General features: G+C 36.6%; 1 protein-coding gene across 9 annotated transcripts in view; it reads right to left on the reverse strand.

Moving 5' to 3' along the window:
* The window catches only part of SLC25A40 (solute carrier family 25 member 40), a 68,932-nt gene that overhangs the window by 43,484 nt on the left and 9,950 nt on the right, over positions 1-15,498 (reverse strand). For all 9 annotated transcript variants that reach the window (XM_011280365.4, XR_002153645.3, XR_006594187.1 and 6 more), the window contains exons 2-5: positions 10,973-11,038; positions 8,686-8,806; positions 7,406-7,465; positions 5,490-5,596 (exon numbers count right to left, since the gene is read on the reverse strand). In XM_011280365.4, coding sequence (XP_011278667.1) covers positions 5,490-5,596; positions 7,406-7,465; positions 8,686-8,782 — 264 coding nt within the window. In that variant the 5' untranslated portion in view covers positions 8,783-8,806; positions 10,973-11,038. The remainder of the gene's footprint in view (positions 1-5,489; positions 5,597-7,405; positions 7,466-8,685; positions 8,807-10,972; positions 11,039-15,498) is intronic.

The following is a 15,498-nucleotide window of genomic DNA, read 5'->3' on the forward strand; positions in this document are numbered from 1 at the left end:
ATATCTGTAACTCTATTAAATATCAGTAGTCTAAATACATCTGGTAAAAGATAAAAACTGACAGTTCAAAAAACATGATTCAATTATATGCCATTATGGGGAGCAAAATTTGCCACCACAAAATGTGACTTTTTGACATGTAGATTATTTTAGGCTGAATATTTTCAAGAAACATAAGGTTCAGGAAGAAACTTTGACCTTCTTTCTGTCTAAAAGAGTTTAGAAAGAGGAAGTGCTCTAGGAAGGGAGCTTTCACCATAGATAACTATAGTATAATATAAAGTAGGTGTGGTAGAGAGAAATCTAGCAAAATCTGTTAAAATTCCTGTGTCCCAATGTTTCTATGTGGTTCAGCACACATTATTTACCAAACATTTACTTTTTCATATTCCTGTGAATTGTCTTTATTCCTTTGAAGTCCCAGACCCCTCTCCCTTCTTAACTGTGGGTGGCATATAAACCTTAAATGCCTGCCTGGGGGCTGTATTATCTTACAGAGCACCTGTACATATGTAATTAAGTTTGATTTTCTCCTGTTAATCTGTCTCATTGTCAACACAGTAAAGATGTTATTTCTTCCCAAAGAGATATATAGCCTTAACACAGTTTCTATAAAAATCTTAGTGACATTTTTTATAGATATAAAAATATTTTTCTAAAATTTATATGAAGAGACCAAGGAACTTCAGGAATAGCTAAAACAACTTTGAACAAGAAAAATAAAAATAAAGTGGGAGAAATCAGTCTACCCAATTTCAGGGCTTATATAGTTATAGTAATTAAGACTGTGTGATCTCAATACCCAAAAAACAAATAATCCAGTGAAGAAATGGGTAAAAGACATGAATAGACACTTCCCCAAAGAAGACATCCAGATGGCCAACAGACACATGCAAAAATGCTCAACATCACTCATCATCAGGGAAATACAAATCAAAACCACAAGGAGATACCACCTCACATCTGTGAGAATGGCTAACATTAACAACTCAGGCAACTACAGGTGTTGGGGACGATGCAGACAGAGGATCTCTTTTGTACTGCCGGTGGGAATGCAAACTGGTGCAGCCACTCTGGAAAACAGTGTGGAGGTTCCTCAAAAAATTAAAAACAAAACTACCCTACAACCCAGCAAGTGCACTACTAAGCATTTATCCAAGGGATACAGGTATGCTGTTTCAAAGGGTCACATGCACCCCAATGTTTATAGCAGCACTATCAACAACAGCCAAAGTATGGAAAGAGCCCAAATGTCCATTGATGGATGAATGGATAAAGAAGATATGGTATATATAAAATATGGAGTATTACTTGGCAATCAGAAAGAATGAAATCTTGCCATTTACAACTACGTGGATGGAACCAGAGGGTATTATGCTAAGCAAAATTAGTCAGAAAAAGACAAATATCCTATGACTTAACTCATATGAGGACTTCAAGACACGGAACAGATGAACATAATGGAAGGGAAGCAAAAATAATACAAAAACAGGGAGGGGGACAAAACATAAGAGACTCTTAAATAATGGAGAACAAACAGAGGGTTACCAGAGGGGTTGTGGGAGGGGGGGACAGGCTAAATGGATAAGGGGCATTATGGAATGTACTCCTAAAATCATTGTTACACTATATGATAACTAACTTGAACGTAAATTTAAAAAACAATAATATATTAAATAAAGAAAAAAAAGATTATGTGGTACTGATATAGGTAACAGACAAAAAAATGAATGAGAGAGAGTAAAGAATTCACAACTAGAGCCACAGAGTATGCCCAAATGATTCTTGATAAATGTGCAAAAGCACCTAATGGAGGAAAGACAGCCTTTTAACAAATCCAACTAGACACCCACAGGCAAAATGAACAAAAGCAATGAAAAGGTCAACCTTGGGTTTATACTTTATGTAAGAATAATTCAAAATGGATCAAAGACTTACACATAAAACATAAAGCTATAAAACTTATTAAAGATAAAGCATTCTTAGATTTGACACCTAAAGCAAGAAAAAAAATGACAAGTTGAACTACATCAAAATTAAGCTTTAACTCCATGAAAGACTGTTCAAGAGGATGAAAAGGTAAGTCTGAGAGTGGAAAAAATATGTGCAAATCCACATTCGAGAGAGGATTCTTATCTAGATTTTATAAAGAGTTCTCAAAACTTAACAGTAAAAATACAAAGAGTTCAATTGGAAAATGGGCAGAAGACATGAGAAACCATGTCCCTGAAGAGGATATACTAATAAACAATAAGCATATGAAAAGATGTTCAACATCATTAGCCACTAAGGAAATGCAAATTAAAACCACAATGAGATATCATTAGACATCTATCAAAACTGCTAAAAAGTGACAACATCAAAGGCTAGTGAGGATATGGAGAAATTAGAACAGTCACACACTGCCACTGGCAATGTAAAATGGTACCACTAGTCTAGAAAACAGATTGGCAGTTTCTTAAACTCTAAACATACAACTACCATGTGACCTAACAACTGCACTCTAGGCATTTATCCCAGAAAAATGAAGACTTATGATGATATTAGGACTTATAAAATTAGAAATATACATGTTGGTCTTTGTCCATGGTTCCTGGCACATAGTTCCTAAAATCAATATAATTTCCTAATTGATAAAGAGCAGTGAAGCATCTTTTGTTCTAATATTTGGCCTTTTTCCTTAGTCCTAAAAAGCTCCAAAGAATAAAGGTGAAAAGGGTATCTTTTGTTACTCATAACTGTGGGGGATAAACTTAGGAACCCCCCCCCCCCGGGCTTACACCAATGGGTTAACAAGGCATAAAGAAATACAAGGCCATAGGATGCTCACACCCGAGCTTGGGTAAACAAGATTGGCACCCCAACAATAGGGAGGTGCAAAGGAACCCCAGGATAGAGAAGGGCACAAAGGCGCCCAATACAAAGATTTATGAGGTAAGCAAGATTAGGTGTTCAGGGCAGAAGTGCCCCCCAATTTAGTACTATAGCAAAAAGCTGCTTTCACAGGAGGAAAGGACCAAGTTACATAAACAGGTAAATTGAGCTATAGACTGCTGTGATGCAGGTGAAGCTGCCCAGAGCTGACATGATTAACAAAAGAAAGGTGCCTTATTAACTCTGAGGTCAAGTGTCCTATCTGTCTCTTCCCCTAGTCTAGCTAAGATAAACGGAGGTGGTACTTCACGTCCACTATAAACAACCTTCTGCCCAACTGCCTGGTGCCCAGATTTTGTTTTGTTTTAACCCAAACCCCTAACCCCGAATATCTTCAAGACCCCCTTTTCCTCATGTCCCCAAGTTAATGTTCACAGATTCATTGCTTCTTCGTACATGCCCATCATGTTTGCAAGCCTTCTGATCCTAATAAAAATGGGGCTAATAAAAACCCTGATTCAGGGCTCTTGTCTTTTCCCAGACATTAGCCATCTCTTGCTTTTCATCATGCATCCCGCTCTTTTGCTGGCCAAAAGAAAGCTTTAGACTTACAGTCTATGACATGTAACAAATCTCTTTCAAACCCCATCAAATTTATGCTAAGGAGGTGACTTATGAAAGGTCCCTCAGGACTGGGCACCTGGGTGGCTCAAGTCAGGTGAGTAGTCCTGTCTGACTCTTGATTTCAGCTCAGGTCATGATCCCAGGGTCAAGGATCAAGTCCCACTCCATACCGAGAATGGAGCCTGCTTAAAATTCTCTCTCTCCCTCTGCCCCTCTCCCTGCTAGTATACACATGCTCTCTCCCTCTCCCTGAAAAAAGAAAAAAATAAAAAATAAACATGAAAAGTCCCTAGATAAGCAGTGGATGGGGGGCTGGCTGCTGGGGTACCCAACCATGTGATTAAAGGGCTCAAACTTCTAGTCTCACTCCACTACTCTAACCCACACCCCAACTTCAGGGGCTCTGGGGAGGAAAAAGGGACAAGAGGTTACATTAATAACCAAAGGCCAATAATTTGATCAATCATGCCTATATAACAAAGCCTCCTTAAAAAAATCCCTCAAGTATGGGGTTTAAAAACTTCCAACTTGGTGAGCACAGCACATGAAAATTCAAGGAGGGTGACATACCTAGAGAATGAAGCTCCATACCCACCCCCAGAGTCTTGCACTAATGTGTCTCTTCTACCAGGCTATTCCTGAGATGTACCCTTTCATAAAAAGCTGGTCATCTAGTTAGTAAACCATTTTCTTGAGTTCTGTGAGCTATTTAGCAATTCACTGAATCTGAAAAGGGGGTTGCAGGAACCTTTGTTTACAGCCAGTTACTCAGAAACACAGGTGACAACCTGATCTATGATTGGCATCTGAAGTGGGAATAGTCCTATGGTGTCAGAATGGAGTTAAACTCTAGGATACCTAGCTGGTGTTCATTAATACTTGAAGAATTGTTTGGAATAAGGGAAAAAACCCACATATCTGGTTGAGAAATGTTGTAAATAGAGTGTTCGCAGAAAAAAAACAGTGAGTAGTTTTGTTTTGTTTTTTAATACTTTCACACAAAAACCTGGAAATAAATCTATGTAACAGCTTTATTTGAAACAGCCCCAAACTAGAAACAACCCAAAAAGCAAACTGTGGTACATCAATACCATGGAACTACTGAGCAATGAAAAAGAACAAACTATTGATAAATGCAACAACCTGAATGAATCTCCAGATAATAATGATAAATGAAAAGTGCTAATCCAAAAATGTTATATATGTTATTATTCCATCCACAGAACATTCTTGAAATGAGAAAATGATATAAATGAAGAACACATGGGGCACCTGGGTGGCTCTGTCAGTTGAGCATCCGACTTTGGCTCAGTTCATGATCTCACGGTTTGTGGATTCAAGCCCCATGTCAGGCTCTATGCTGACAGCTCAGAGCCTGGAGCCTGCTTCGGATTCTTTGTTTCCCTCTCTCTCTGCCCTTCCTCTGCTCATGTGCTCGCTCGCGCTCTCTCTCTCTCTCTCTCAAAAATAAATAAACATTAACAAATTTTTTTTAAAAAAATGAAGAACACATTAGCGGCTGCCAGGTGTTAAGTAAGGAGCAGTTGAGAACACAAAGGGAATGGGTGTGGCTATAAAAGGGAAACAGGAAGGATCCTTGTGGTGATGGAATTGTTCTACACCTTAAATGTATCAATGCCAATATCCTGGATGTGATATGGTACCACTTTTGTATGATGTTACCACTTGGGGGGAAGTAGGAAAAAGGTATATGGGATCTGTCTGTATATTTTTCTTAAAATTGTTATTATCTATAATTATGTCAAAATCAAAAAGTTCATTTTTTCTTTTCACACAAAAAAGTACAAACAGATGAAAAGAAAGTTAATAAATTAATTAAAAGCAAAGCAGTACTTGACTTTTCCTGCCTCTGGATAACTGTGCTAACTGTGTCATGGACTTTTTACTCTCTCACAATTAGAAAAATCTTTCATACATAAATCGTAAAAATAGAAAACATATTGTGATTATAAATAACATAATCTCCTTACCAATGTACCCTGGAATCGTCCTGGCTTCTTATACCATGCTCTGTTGCCTTCCTCTTCACAAACACATAGATGATCCATAAGTCCATTACTATATACAAAACATTTTCCTACAAAGAAGATCCCAACAGTCAAAACCTACTTCACACAACTATGTTATTTTTACAGATGAACAAATTCAAAGTACAAGGAGTTGACTAGAAAATTATGAAAAGAGATATACCTTTGCTTTCACCTTTTAGGATGAAAAATACATACGCTGATTTGCTTATGGCATAGCACTAGTCTCTAAACTCAAAGTAGTGAAAAGTAATAGAGTAAATTTTACATTTTCAGAATGTAGAAAGCAAATGCACACAGAAATAAATTCTTTTAGGGTATATGAGGGAATACAGGGGGGAAATAAAGGAGGAAAACCTGTTTTGAAAAGAGAACATGGGTGTACATCCTATTTGACAAGAAGAAAACTGTGGTATACAAGGGAAATTCAGGCAATAAAATTTTTTTTGGACTATCATAAGTGAAACAGACATAAATAAATAAAAACATACACATAATTCTAATGTACACTTGAAAGTTGCTTAGAGAGTAGATTTTAAAAGTTCTCATCACAAGAAAATGTTAATTGTGTGAGGTGATGGAACACTGACTAAACTTACTGGGTTGATCATTTTGCAATACACACATACATTAATTCATTATGTGGCACACCTAAAACTAATACAATGTTATATGTCAATTATATCCCAATTAGAAAAATACACTATTTAAAAAGGTTCTTCTCACCAATGTAAATTGTGCTATGCTTTGTCCCTTGCTCTCTATTTATACTGCTCAATCTAGACATTCATCAGCTCCCACCTAATTTACTACAACTTTCCCTAATAGCAACTCCTTCCAATTATTGGACTCACTCTAGCTGCCAAAATTACCTTTTCTGTTCAACCATGTATAATTCTGTGAGTTTCATAATATGTAAGTCTAAGTGTCTCCTTCTGCTTTTAAGGATTTCTTAAATGTGTAGGAAACTACCTTCCCTTTTACTCTCCTATAATCCATGTATACTTTCCTCCATCTGAAATATGCCTATTGTTCATTCCATCTCAGTACTGTGTTCATCAGAGGGGCATCTATGTCCAAGCCAACATTCTCATAGTCCAAGCAATCTGTTTTCTGCTACTTAAACATGTTTGAGGGGCACCTGAATAGCTCAGTTGGCTCAGCATCCGACTTCAGCTTGAGTCATGATCTTGTGGTTCATGGGTTTAGCCCTGCATCGGGCTCTGTGCTAATAGCTCAGAGCTTGGAGCCTCCTTTGGATTTTGCGTGTTCCTCTCTTTTTCTGTCCCTCCCCACCTTGTACTTTCTCTCTCTCAAAAATAAATAAACATTAAAAAAAATTTTAACATGTTTAAAATATCATCTTTATAAAATTGTGGAAGATTGATAAAGGAATTGCTATTTTTTTCCCATCTAATAAAAATACATGACTACTCTTTTCAAATTCACATAAACCATACTATCCTGATAAAATAATGATTTCTAAGCACTATATTCACGCACCAGTTGGATGACTGTTGGATGAATGTTCTAGGATGGGCAGAACTCTCAGACTAAGGAGGAAGCTAGAGTCTAAGATTCCTTACACTTTTAATTGTGCTCTTGTGAGACACATACTCAAATATTAAATCACCCGATACTTTAATCAGCTATATAAAAGAGTTATAAGTGTTTTATATATATTTGTTTTAGGGCTAGACTCCATCACGTACAACTAAGTACGTGCCAAAAAGCATTTCTGCATGAGGATAAAGAGGCATGAACTTTAAAAAATTAACAAAAAATATTTTTTCAAGCAAAAATGAATAAAGTAACATTTAAAAACCTAACAAGATTTTCAGGATAACTAGTACACATACCTTTGGAAAATGGGTTCCTTTGCGCTTGCAGTCGAATTTTAACGACATCCAGAGGAGTCACTATGAAGAAACATAAATTTTAATTAATAATACCTGTAAATTATACAGATATTTGTCCAAATATGACAAAATGTAGCAAATCATACCCCTCTTCATGACTATATGAGTAAGATTATTTATCTCAAAGTGGTTTTAAATGTAACATTCTAATTTTTTGCCCTTGAATTCTGTTTAAAAGAGGATCAATGAGAAGACAATTACTTCTCTCATCACTAAACTATCATTTATAATATTTCTATAATAATTCCATTCCAAACCTAAAATACTAGTATTTTTAAGAAACTACATCATCTAAGGTAAAGAATAAAAGTTTTAGAAGTCTATATAAAAATTTGAGAATAACTATTACAAGTAATCAACAATATTAGTTTTTCTAACACATTAAATTTAGCTATATCAAATAAAAACTATAGATAATGAAAAAGTGAGTAAGCCAGCCATAAATCGTCTTTACTGTCACATTGTGTTACTCCATTTGGGAATAGCACAGTAAAGGAGAATTGTTTTCATTTGCATGCTATTTTATCCAAGTAGGAAAAAATGCCGAATAGTGGTTGAAGAAACTTTTTCCTTATCTGAGAATGAGGAAGTCACATTAGATTATCTTTAAGGTCTTTACAACACTAACTGAAGTAAGATAGCACATCCAACAGTAATACATTTATATGTGTTCTAATCATCTGCTATCTTATCTAAATAAACTAGCCATCTATCACCTAACTATATTGTTTGTCTTTCTCTAGAAGAAATAGACTGTAAAAAACAGAAAATGTGGCCAAAGGAATTTAAGAAATTCACTGTTAATGCAAGCAAAAGAAAACGTAACTTGTATTTGTTGCTACCATAAGTTGCCCAAGTTCTAAATCATTCATTATACTAATATTTTATCCTATTTTCTTGTTTCCTTTTAAAAAAGGCTAATAGAGTCATAAAAGTTCAATATTGACAGGCACTTCAATATTGGTCTGAGCCCCTGATTTCATAGGTAAAAATGAAGTTCAGAGAGAAGTAGGGACTGTCTCAAACTGCACTCAGCCTAAGAATGGCAAAGACTGTAATAAAATTCAAGTCTCTTGATTCTCTCTCCAGAGTTATTTTTATGTTACGCTGATGGAGAGATATGATGAAGCATGAATGATAATACTATCATTATTTCAGACAGTAAATTCAAATGGAAATCTGTAACAGTTACATAATCTGTAACATTAACATTATTTTACCCATTAGTGATGTCAGGATAGCTCCAGTACAAGAGGCAAACATTTGTTGAAGGGGTGTCACTTTGATAATCTGTGGTCCCTCTGACTCAGGATCCATATTTTTAACTGACTAAAGAAAAATCTGTTAAGGAAAATCAAAATTTAAAATAGGAGTTTAATGAAAATGCCCTCAGATCTGACTGCTAAAAATTAAATCATCTATAAAAACAGTAGCCAGCATTAATATCAAAGCACGTGCTGTTGACCACAATCAAAAATAAATATATATAAGTTCTACACAAAGGCACTAACTACACAATTGTCATTAATAGAACATGCACTCTGATTTTCCAAAAATGGTAGTGTACTTAAGCTGTGTGAGCAGCATCACATTTGTAAGACAGTTCATAGAGCAGTAAGAATACAGACTCTGGCCATGTAACAGAATGAAGGCACCTGATCAACAAGGCCCAGAATCTGTGTATTTAGCCTCATAAGAACTATGTATATACTCTAATATAGAGCTAGCAAATATATCATTATTTCTGATGCATGCCAAAAGTTGCTCCAAAGGTATAAAATAAAAACACATAATCTTCAAAAGAAGCATTATCTTAGAAAAATTTGATGTGAAAAGCAATATATACTCTTTTCTTAAAAGTCAGTTAATATAAAAAAGTATAAAAACCACTTATAAACCTTTTATTCAAAAATAACCACTAGCGGGGCGCCTGGGTGGCGCAGTCGGTTAAGCGTCCGACTTCAGCCAGGTCACGATCTCGCGGTCCGTGAGTTCGAGCCCCGCGTCGGGCTCTGGGCTGATGGCTCGGAGCCTGGAGCCTGTTTCCGATTCTGTGTCTCCCTCTCTCTCTGCCCCTCCCCCGTTCATGCTCTGTCTCTCTCTGTCCCAAAAATAAATAAACGTTGAAAAAAAAAATTAAAAAAAAAAAAATAACCACTAGCAATATAAGGGTATCACCTTTCCAAATGTCTATGTACACACAAATGCATATATATGTACATGTATATAACATATACACACATGCACCTGCAGATTACACATAATAAATCAAACACGTACAAACATTTGTATACCTGTGTACATGCATCTTTTTTAAAAAACAAATAGGTTAATACTATTCATAATGTTTAGTAGCAGTGTGGACCCTTAAAAATACATTACAGACATTGTATCAATAAAATATAGATTTATACTATCATTTCTTTTTTTTTTTTTAATTTTTTTTTCAACGTTTATTTATTTTTGGGACAGAGAGAGACAGAGCATGAACGGGGGAGGGGCAGAGAGAGAGGGAGACACAGAATCAGAAACAGGCTCCAGGCTCCAAGCCATCAGCCCAGAGCCTGACGCGGGGCTCGAACTCACGGACCGCGAGATCGTGACCTGGCTGAAGTCGGACGCTTAACCGACTGCGCCACCCAGGCGCCCCTATACTATCATTTCTAATACTTTGAGTTTTTGATTATATTTAATCAGTCTCACATTGTTGGATATTTAGGTCACTGTCAAATTTTCATTATTCATTCACTCATACACTCTTGTATAAATATCCTCGTATACATAGTTTTTTGTAGTCTTCCTAGAATTACTATATAAGAAAAAGTAAGCTTACTAGGCTTAACTAAAAACTTGAGATAAATTGCCAAAATGCTTTCCAGAAAGACTGGACCAATTTATACTTTCACTGGAAATAAATGAGTTCCTATTAACCCAGAATTTCACCAAACTCTCTCTCTCTCCCTCTCTCCCTCTCTCTCTCTCTCTCTCTCTCTCTCTCTCTCTCTCTCACAAACACACTTTGGTACCACTTATTTTTTTGTGAACAATTTGAAAGTAGGTTGAATACATCACAACTCTTCATCCTAAAAACCTCAGAATATTCTTAAAAAAATTTTTTTTAATGTTTATGTTTTTGAGAGAGAGAAAGAGAGAGACAGAGCATTAAATCATCTATAAAATGATGGGAGAGGGGTAGAGAGAGAGGGAGACCACAGAATCTGAACCAGGCTCCAGGCTCTGAGCTGTCTCATCACAGAGCCTGACCTGGGCTCAAAAGCACAAACTGTGAGATCGTGACCTGAGGCGAAGTCAGATGCTTGACCAACTGAGTCATCCGGGTGCCTTACCTCAGAATATTCTTACATTTCACAGTAACATTATCAATTTGAGGAAACTTAATTTAGAGAGTATCCTATGGTTCATATTCCAATTTTATCAATCATCCCAATAATGAACTTCATAAAAATGGTAGTCTTATCATTTCTTCGGACTTTTCTTACTACTCACCTGGTTTAAGTCTTTTCCTCAACTCTATGCTGCAATATTTTGTTTGTAACATCAGTAGCTGAAAATCTGTAGTGAAAAATGAAAGTAATTGTCTTATTTTTTCACACAAGAAAAGGAGAACCTAAGGAAAGGAGTATGTAAAAAAAAAAACAAAAGACAAATCAACAAATATTTACTGAGTATCCTCTTTTACACACTTTGAGGAATATTGCCACTGTAAATTTATTCTGCTAAAAAAAACCCAAAACAATTCTAGAACCTGCACACTCTGATTAACCTTAGCATCACTGAGTCAGTAAGATTTTGTGCTGCAAAATTATTCAGCATTATCTATCTATGAAGTATTTTTTAGGAAAAAAGTTTAATCTAAATCTAAACAATCCACTGGATCTAAGTTCCAATTTATAGGAAATTCAGAGACTCAGGTAACATGGTTAAGAATACCACAAAATAGGAGAAATTGTAACACTCTATAGGACTATTGTCTTGGTTTCAACAAATGAAATTAAGGTGGGAAAAAAGCAGGGGAGGGAGAACTGTTCTAGTATAAGGGAATCTTGTGAGAGTAACCAACCAAATACATCTTGATTCAAATAAATGAAATTTTAAAAGTCAGTTTGAGGGTAAATAAGGAAATCTAAACATCGTCTACATATCAGATATTAAACAATTATTATTGATTTTGTTTGATGAGATAATAGTACTATGGTTATACTGGAAGTGTCTTTTTTTCAATTAGAATTTTTATTTATTTATTTTTAGAGAAAGAGAGAGAATGAGAATGAGAAAGAGAAAGAAAGAGTGTGTGTGCCATGAAGGGGGAAGGGCAGAGAGAGCGCATCCCAAATGTGGATTACTTTCACAACCATGAGATCATGACCTGAGCTGAAATCAATAGACACTTAAGGGACTGAGCCACCCAGGCACTCCCAGAAGTGTCTTTTTTTTTTTTTTTTAAAGAGAGTCACAGTGTAAGTATTATAAAGCTAAAGTGTTATGATAGCTCCAGTTTACAATACTTCAGAACAAATATATATACTAATGTTAATAATCTGCTGGGGTGCCTGGGTGGCTCAGTCAGTTAAGAGTTTGACTCTTGGATTGAGCTTCACGCTGGGCATGAAGCCTGCTTAGGATTCTCTCTCTCCCTCTACCCTTCCCCTGCTGTGCACACACTCTCAAAACAAACAAACAAACTCCTAAATCTAGGTGGTAAATATACCATAAGTTTTTCACTGTTCTGTATTTTTCTGTATGTGGGAAAATTTGAACAATGAAATTTTTTTAGTTCCTGAAATTTATGTAGAAACTTCAAGTCAAGTCCAAGAAAATACTTTTAACATTTGTTTATTTGAACATAGTTAAGTGGAAAAATAATAAACATATGCTAGAATATAGGTGTACTCCTCCTCCAGAAAACTAAAAAGGCCTACAATGCTTTATTTTGACATCCTTTCCAGCAAAGTTGTTAACCTGAATATGCTCAAACCAGAAAAGAGAGTCAAAAAAACTGATATATTTCTAACAATTATATAGAATTATATAGAATGTAAGTCAGAAATTCAGTTGTAACATTTGAGAACTCAGAATTAAGGTTATTGGACTTTTTATTTCTTCTTAATAGAAAAGTATTTTAAAAAAATTATAGCAGCAATTTTTATAAGATCATAATCTACTTAACAATGAGATCTGAAAAATTAGTCTCTTTTTCAATTTATCTGAAAAATAATATGGGAAAAAATGAACAACATAACCACAGATTTGGAGGCAGGTGGAGAAAAAGTGGGAAGTAATAATCACTGAGGACTGTCTAGAACTTATAACATATTCTCCAGTGTTTTAAATTCCTTACAGTCCTATCATCCTACTTATCTTTTTTCTTTGCATCCTTCTACTCTTCTATTGGGGGAAATGATTTTAACATTAATATATCCTGTAAACTCAGTATATTTCGTAAAGAAACATTCTGTAAGAAAAGCTTTTTCCCCAAGTCCCCCAGCTCCTATTTTTTACACCTTTTCTGCATTCTACACAGTACTTAAGTTAGTATTAATAGTTTGGTATACACCGCCAAGGTGATTTTCAAGTATAAAAGGCAAACATTCTCAAGCATGAATAATGAACGAGCCCTTCTTGGGGCAAGAAATAAATTTAATTAGTGACAAAATAATACTCAACCAAACAATGGATGGAGAGGCTTTAGTTAAAAGGATTAGGGCAATACCCAAGTTGGAGGACAGTAAATCAACACATACTTCGTATCATCAGAATTTTTAATTTTTTTCAGTCAAATATGTTAACTGCTATCTTTTTTTTTAATTTATGTTTTTATTTTATTTCTGAGAGAGAAAGAGAGAGAGAGAGAGAGAGAGTGTGTGTGTGTGTGTGTGTGTGAGAGAGCAGGGGAGGGGCAGAGAGAGGGGGAGACACAGAATCCAAAGCAGGCTCCAGGCTCAGAGCTGTCAGCACAGAGCCTGATGCGGGGCTCGAAATCCCGAATTGTGAGATCATGACCTCAACCGACTGAGCTACCCAGGCGCCCCAGTTTTACAATTTTACACCTTATATTCAAATCTTAACCCACTTGGGAGTTGATTTTTGTGTATGGTATAAGAGAAGGGTCAAAGTTCTTTTTTTTTCCTTAATATTTATTTATTCTTGAGAGAGAGAGAAAGAGAGAGTGTGAGTGGGGGATAAGCAGAAAGAGAGGGAGACACAGAATCCAAAGCAGGCTCCAGGTTCTGAGCTGTCAGCCCAAAGCCTGATGCACTGCTCAAACTTGTGAATAGAGAGATCGTGACCTGAGCCGAAGTTGGACACTTAACCAAATGAACCACCCAAGTGCCCCCAGGGTCAAAATTCTTATATTGTTAATGTAGTGTAGTTTATCTATCTTTCCCTTTATAGACAATACCTTTTTGTTTCCTCTTTAAGCAATCTTTCCTTACTTAAAAGTCCAAAAAACATATGCCTCCCTAGGTGTGTTGAAGTTGTGCTACTGAACAGATATTAATTCTTTAAGTGTAATCTTTTATTAAAAAAAATGTTTTTGGGGCGCCTGGGTGGCTCAGTCGGTTGAGCGTCCGACTTCGGCTCAGGTCATGATCTCGCGGTCCGTGGGTTCGAGCCCCATGTCAGGCTCTGTGCTGACTCCTCAGAGCCTGGAGCCTGTTTCAGATTCTGTGTCTCCCTCTCTCTGCCCCTCCCCCGTTCATGCTCTCTCTCTCTCTGTCTCAAAAATAAATAAACGTTAAAAAAAAAAATTTTTTTTTTAAATGTTTAGAAACAGAGCACAAGTTGGGGAGGGGCAGAGAGAGAGGGAGACACAGGATCTGAAGCAGGCTCCAGGCTCTGAGCTGTCGGCAGAGAGCCCCACATGGGGCTTGAACTCATGAACTGTGAGATCACGACCTGGGCCAAAGTCAGTCACTTAAATGACTGAGCCACCTAGGCACCTTTAAGCAGAATTTTTTAAATAGCATGTGAAATAGTGAGCCAATTGCATCATTTTCCAGGTGAAAACAGGTAACTATTTTCTCCAGGTCCAATTACTAAATAATCCCTCTTTTCTCCTCTAAACAGGTGCTTTGTGGAACTGTTTCTAGGCTCTCAATTCTATTCTGTTAAACTTATCCATACTTAAACCTTACCACACTGCATTATTATGTAGTTGTAATAGGCGCTTATATATGTGGTAGGGTAAATCCACCCTACCTGTTCTTCAGAAATGTCATGGCTGTTCTTGGCCCTGTGGTCTCTCATGTAAATTTAAAAATCATCCACAGGGCTCCTGAGTGGCTCAGTCAGTTAAGTGTCTGACTCTTGGTTATGGCTCAGGTCATGATCTCACAGTTGTGAGATCAAGCCCCTCCACTCAGTGTGGAGCCTGCCTAAGATTTTCTCTCTTCCTCTCCCTCTGCCCCTTCCCTGCTCATGCTTTTTTTCTTTTCCTCTCTCTTTCCAAAAAAATAAAAAATAAAAATAAAGAGAAAGTCAATCAAAACACTACTGAGTCATCACACAGAAAGACAGCAAGAGGGAAAAAAAGTAACAGAATTACAAAAATAACCAGAAAACAATTAACAGATGGCAGTAAGTACACACCTATCAATAAATTACTTCAAATGTAAATGGTCTAAACGCTCAAATCAAAAGACATAGGATGGCGGAATGGATAAAAAACCAAGACTCGGGGCGCCTGGGTGGCGCAGTCGGTTAAGCGTCCGACTTCAGCCAGGTCACGATCTCGTGGTCCGTGAGTTCGAGCCCCGCGTCGGGCTCTGGGCTGATGGCTCAGAGCCTGGAGCCTGTTTCCGATTCTGTGTCTCCCTCTCTCTCTGCCCCTCCCCCGTTCATGCTCTGTCTCTCTCTGTCCCAAAAATAAATAAACGTTGAAAAAACAAAAACAAAAACAAAAACAAAAAACCAAGACTCATCTATATGCAGACTATATTTCAGACCTAAAGACACATAAAGAATGAAAGTGGAAGGATGGAAAAAGACACCATACGAACAGAAGCATAAAA

This window comes from Felis catus, chromosome A2 (genome assembly GCF_018350175.1).
Source record: "Felis catus isolate Fca126 chromosome A2, F.catus_Fca126_mat1.0, whole genome shotgun sequence".
Lineage (NCBI taxonomy): Eukaryota > Metazoa > Chordata > Mammalia > Carnivora > Felidae > Felis > Felis catus.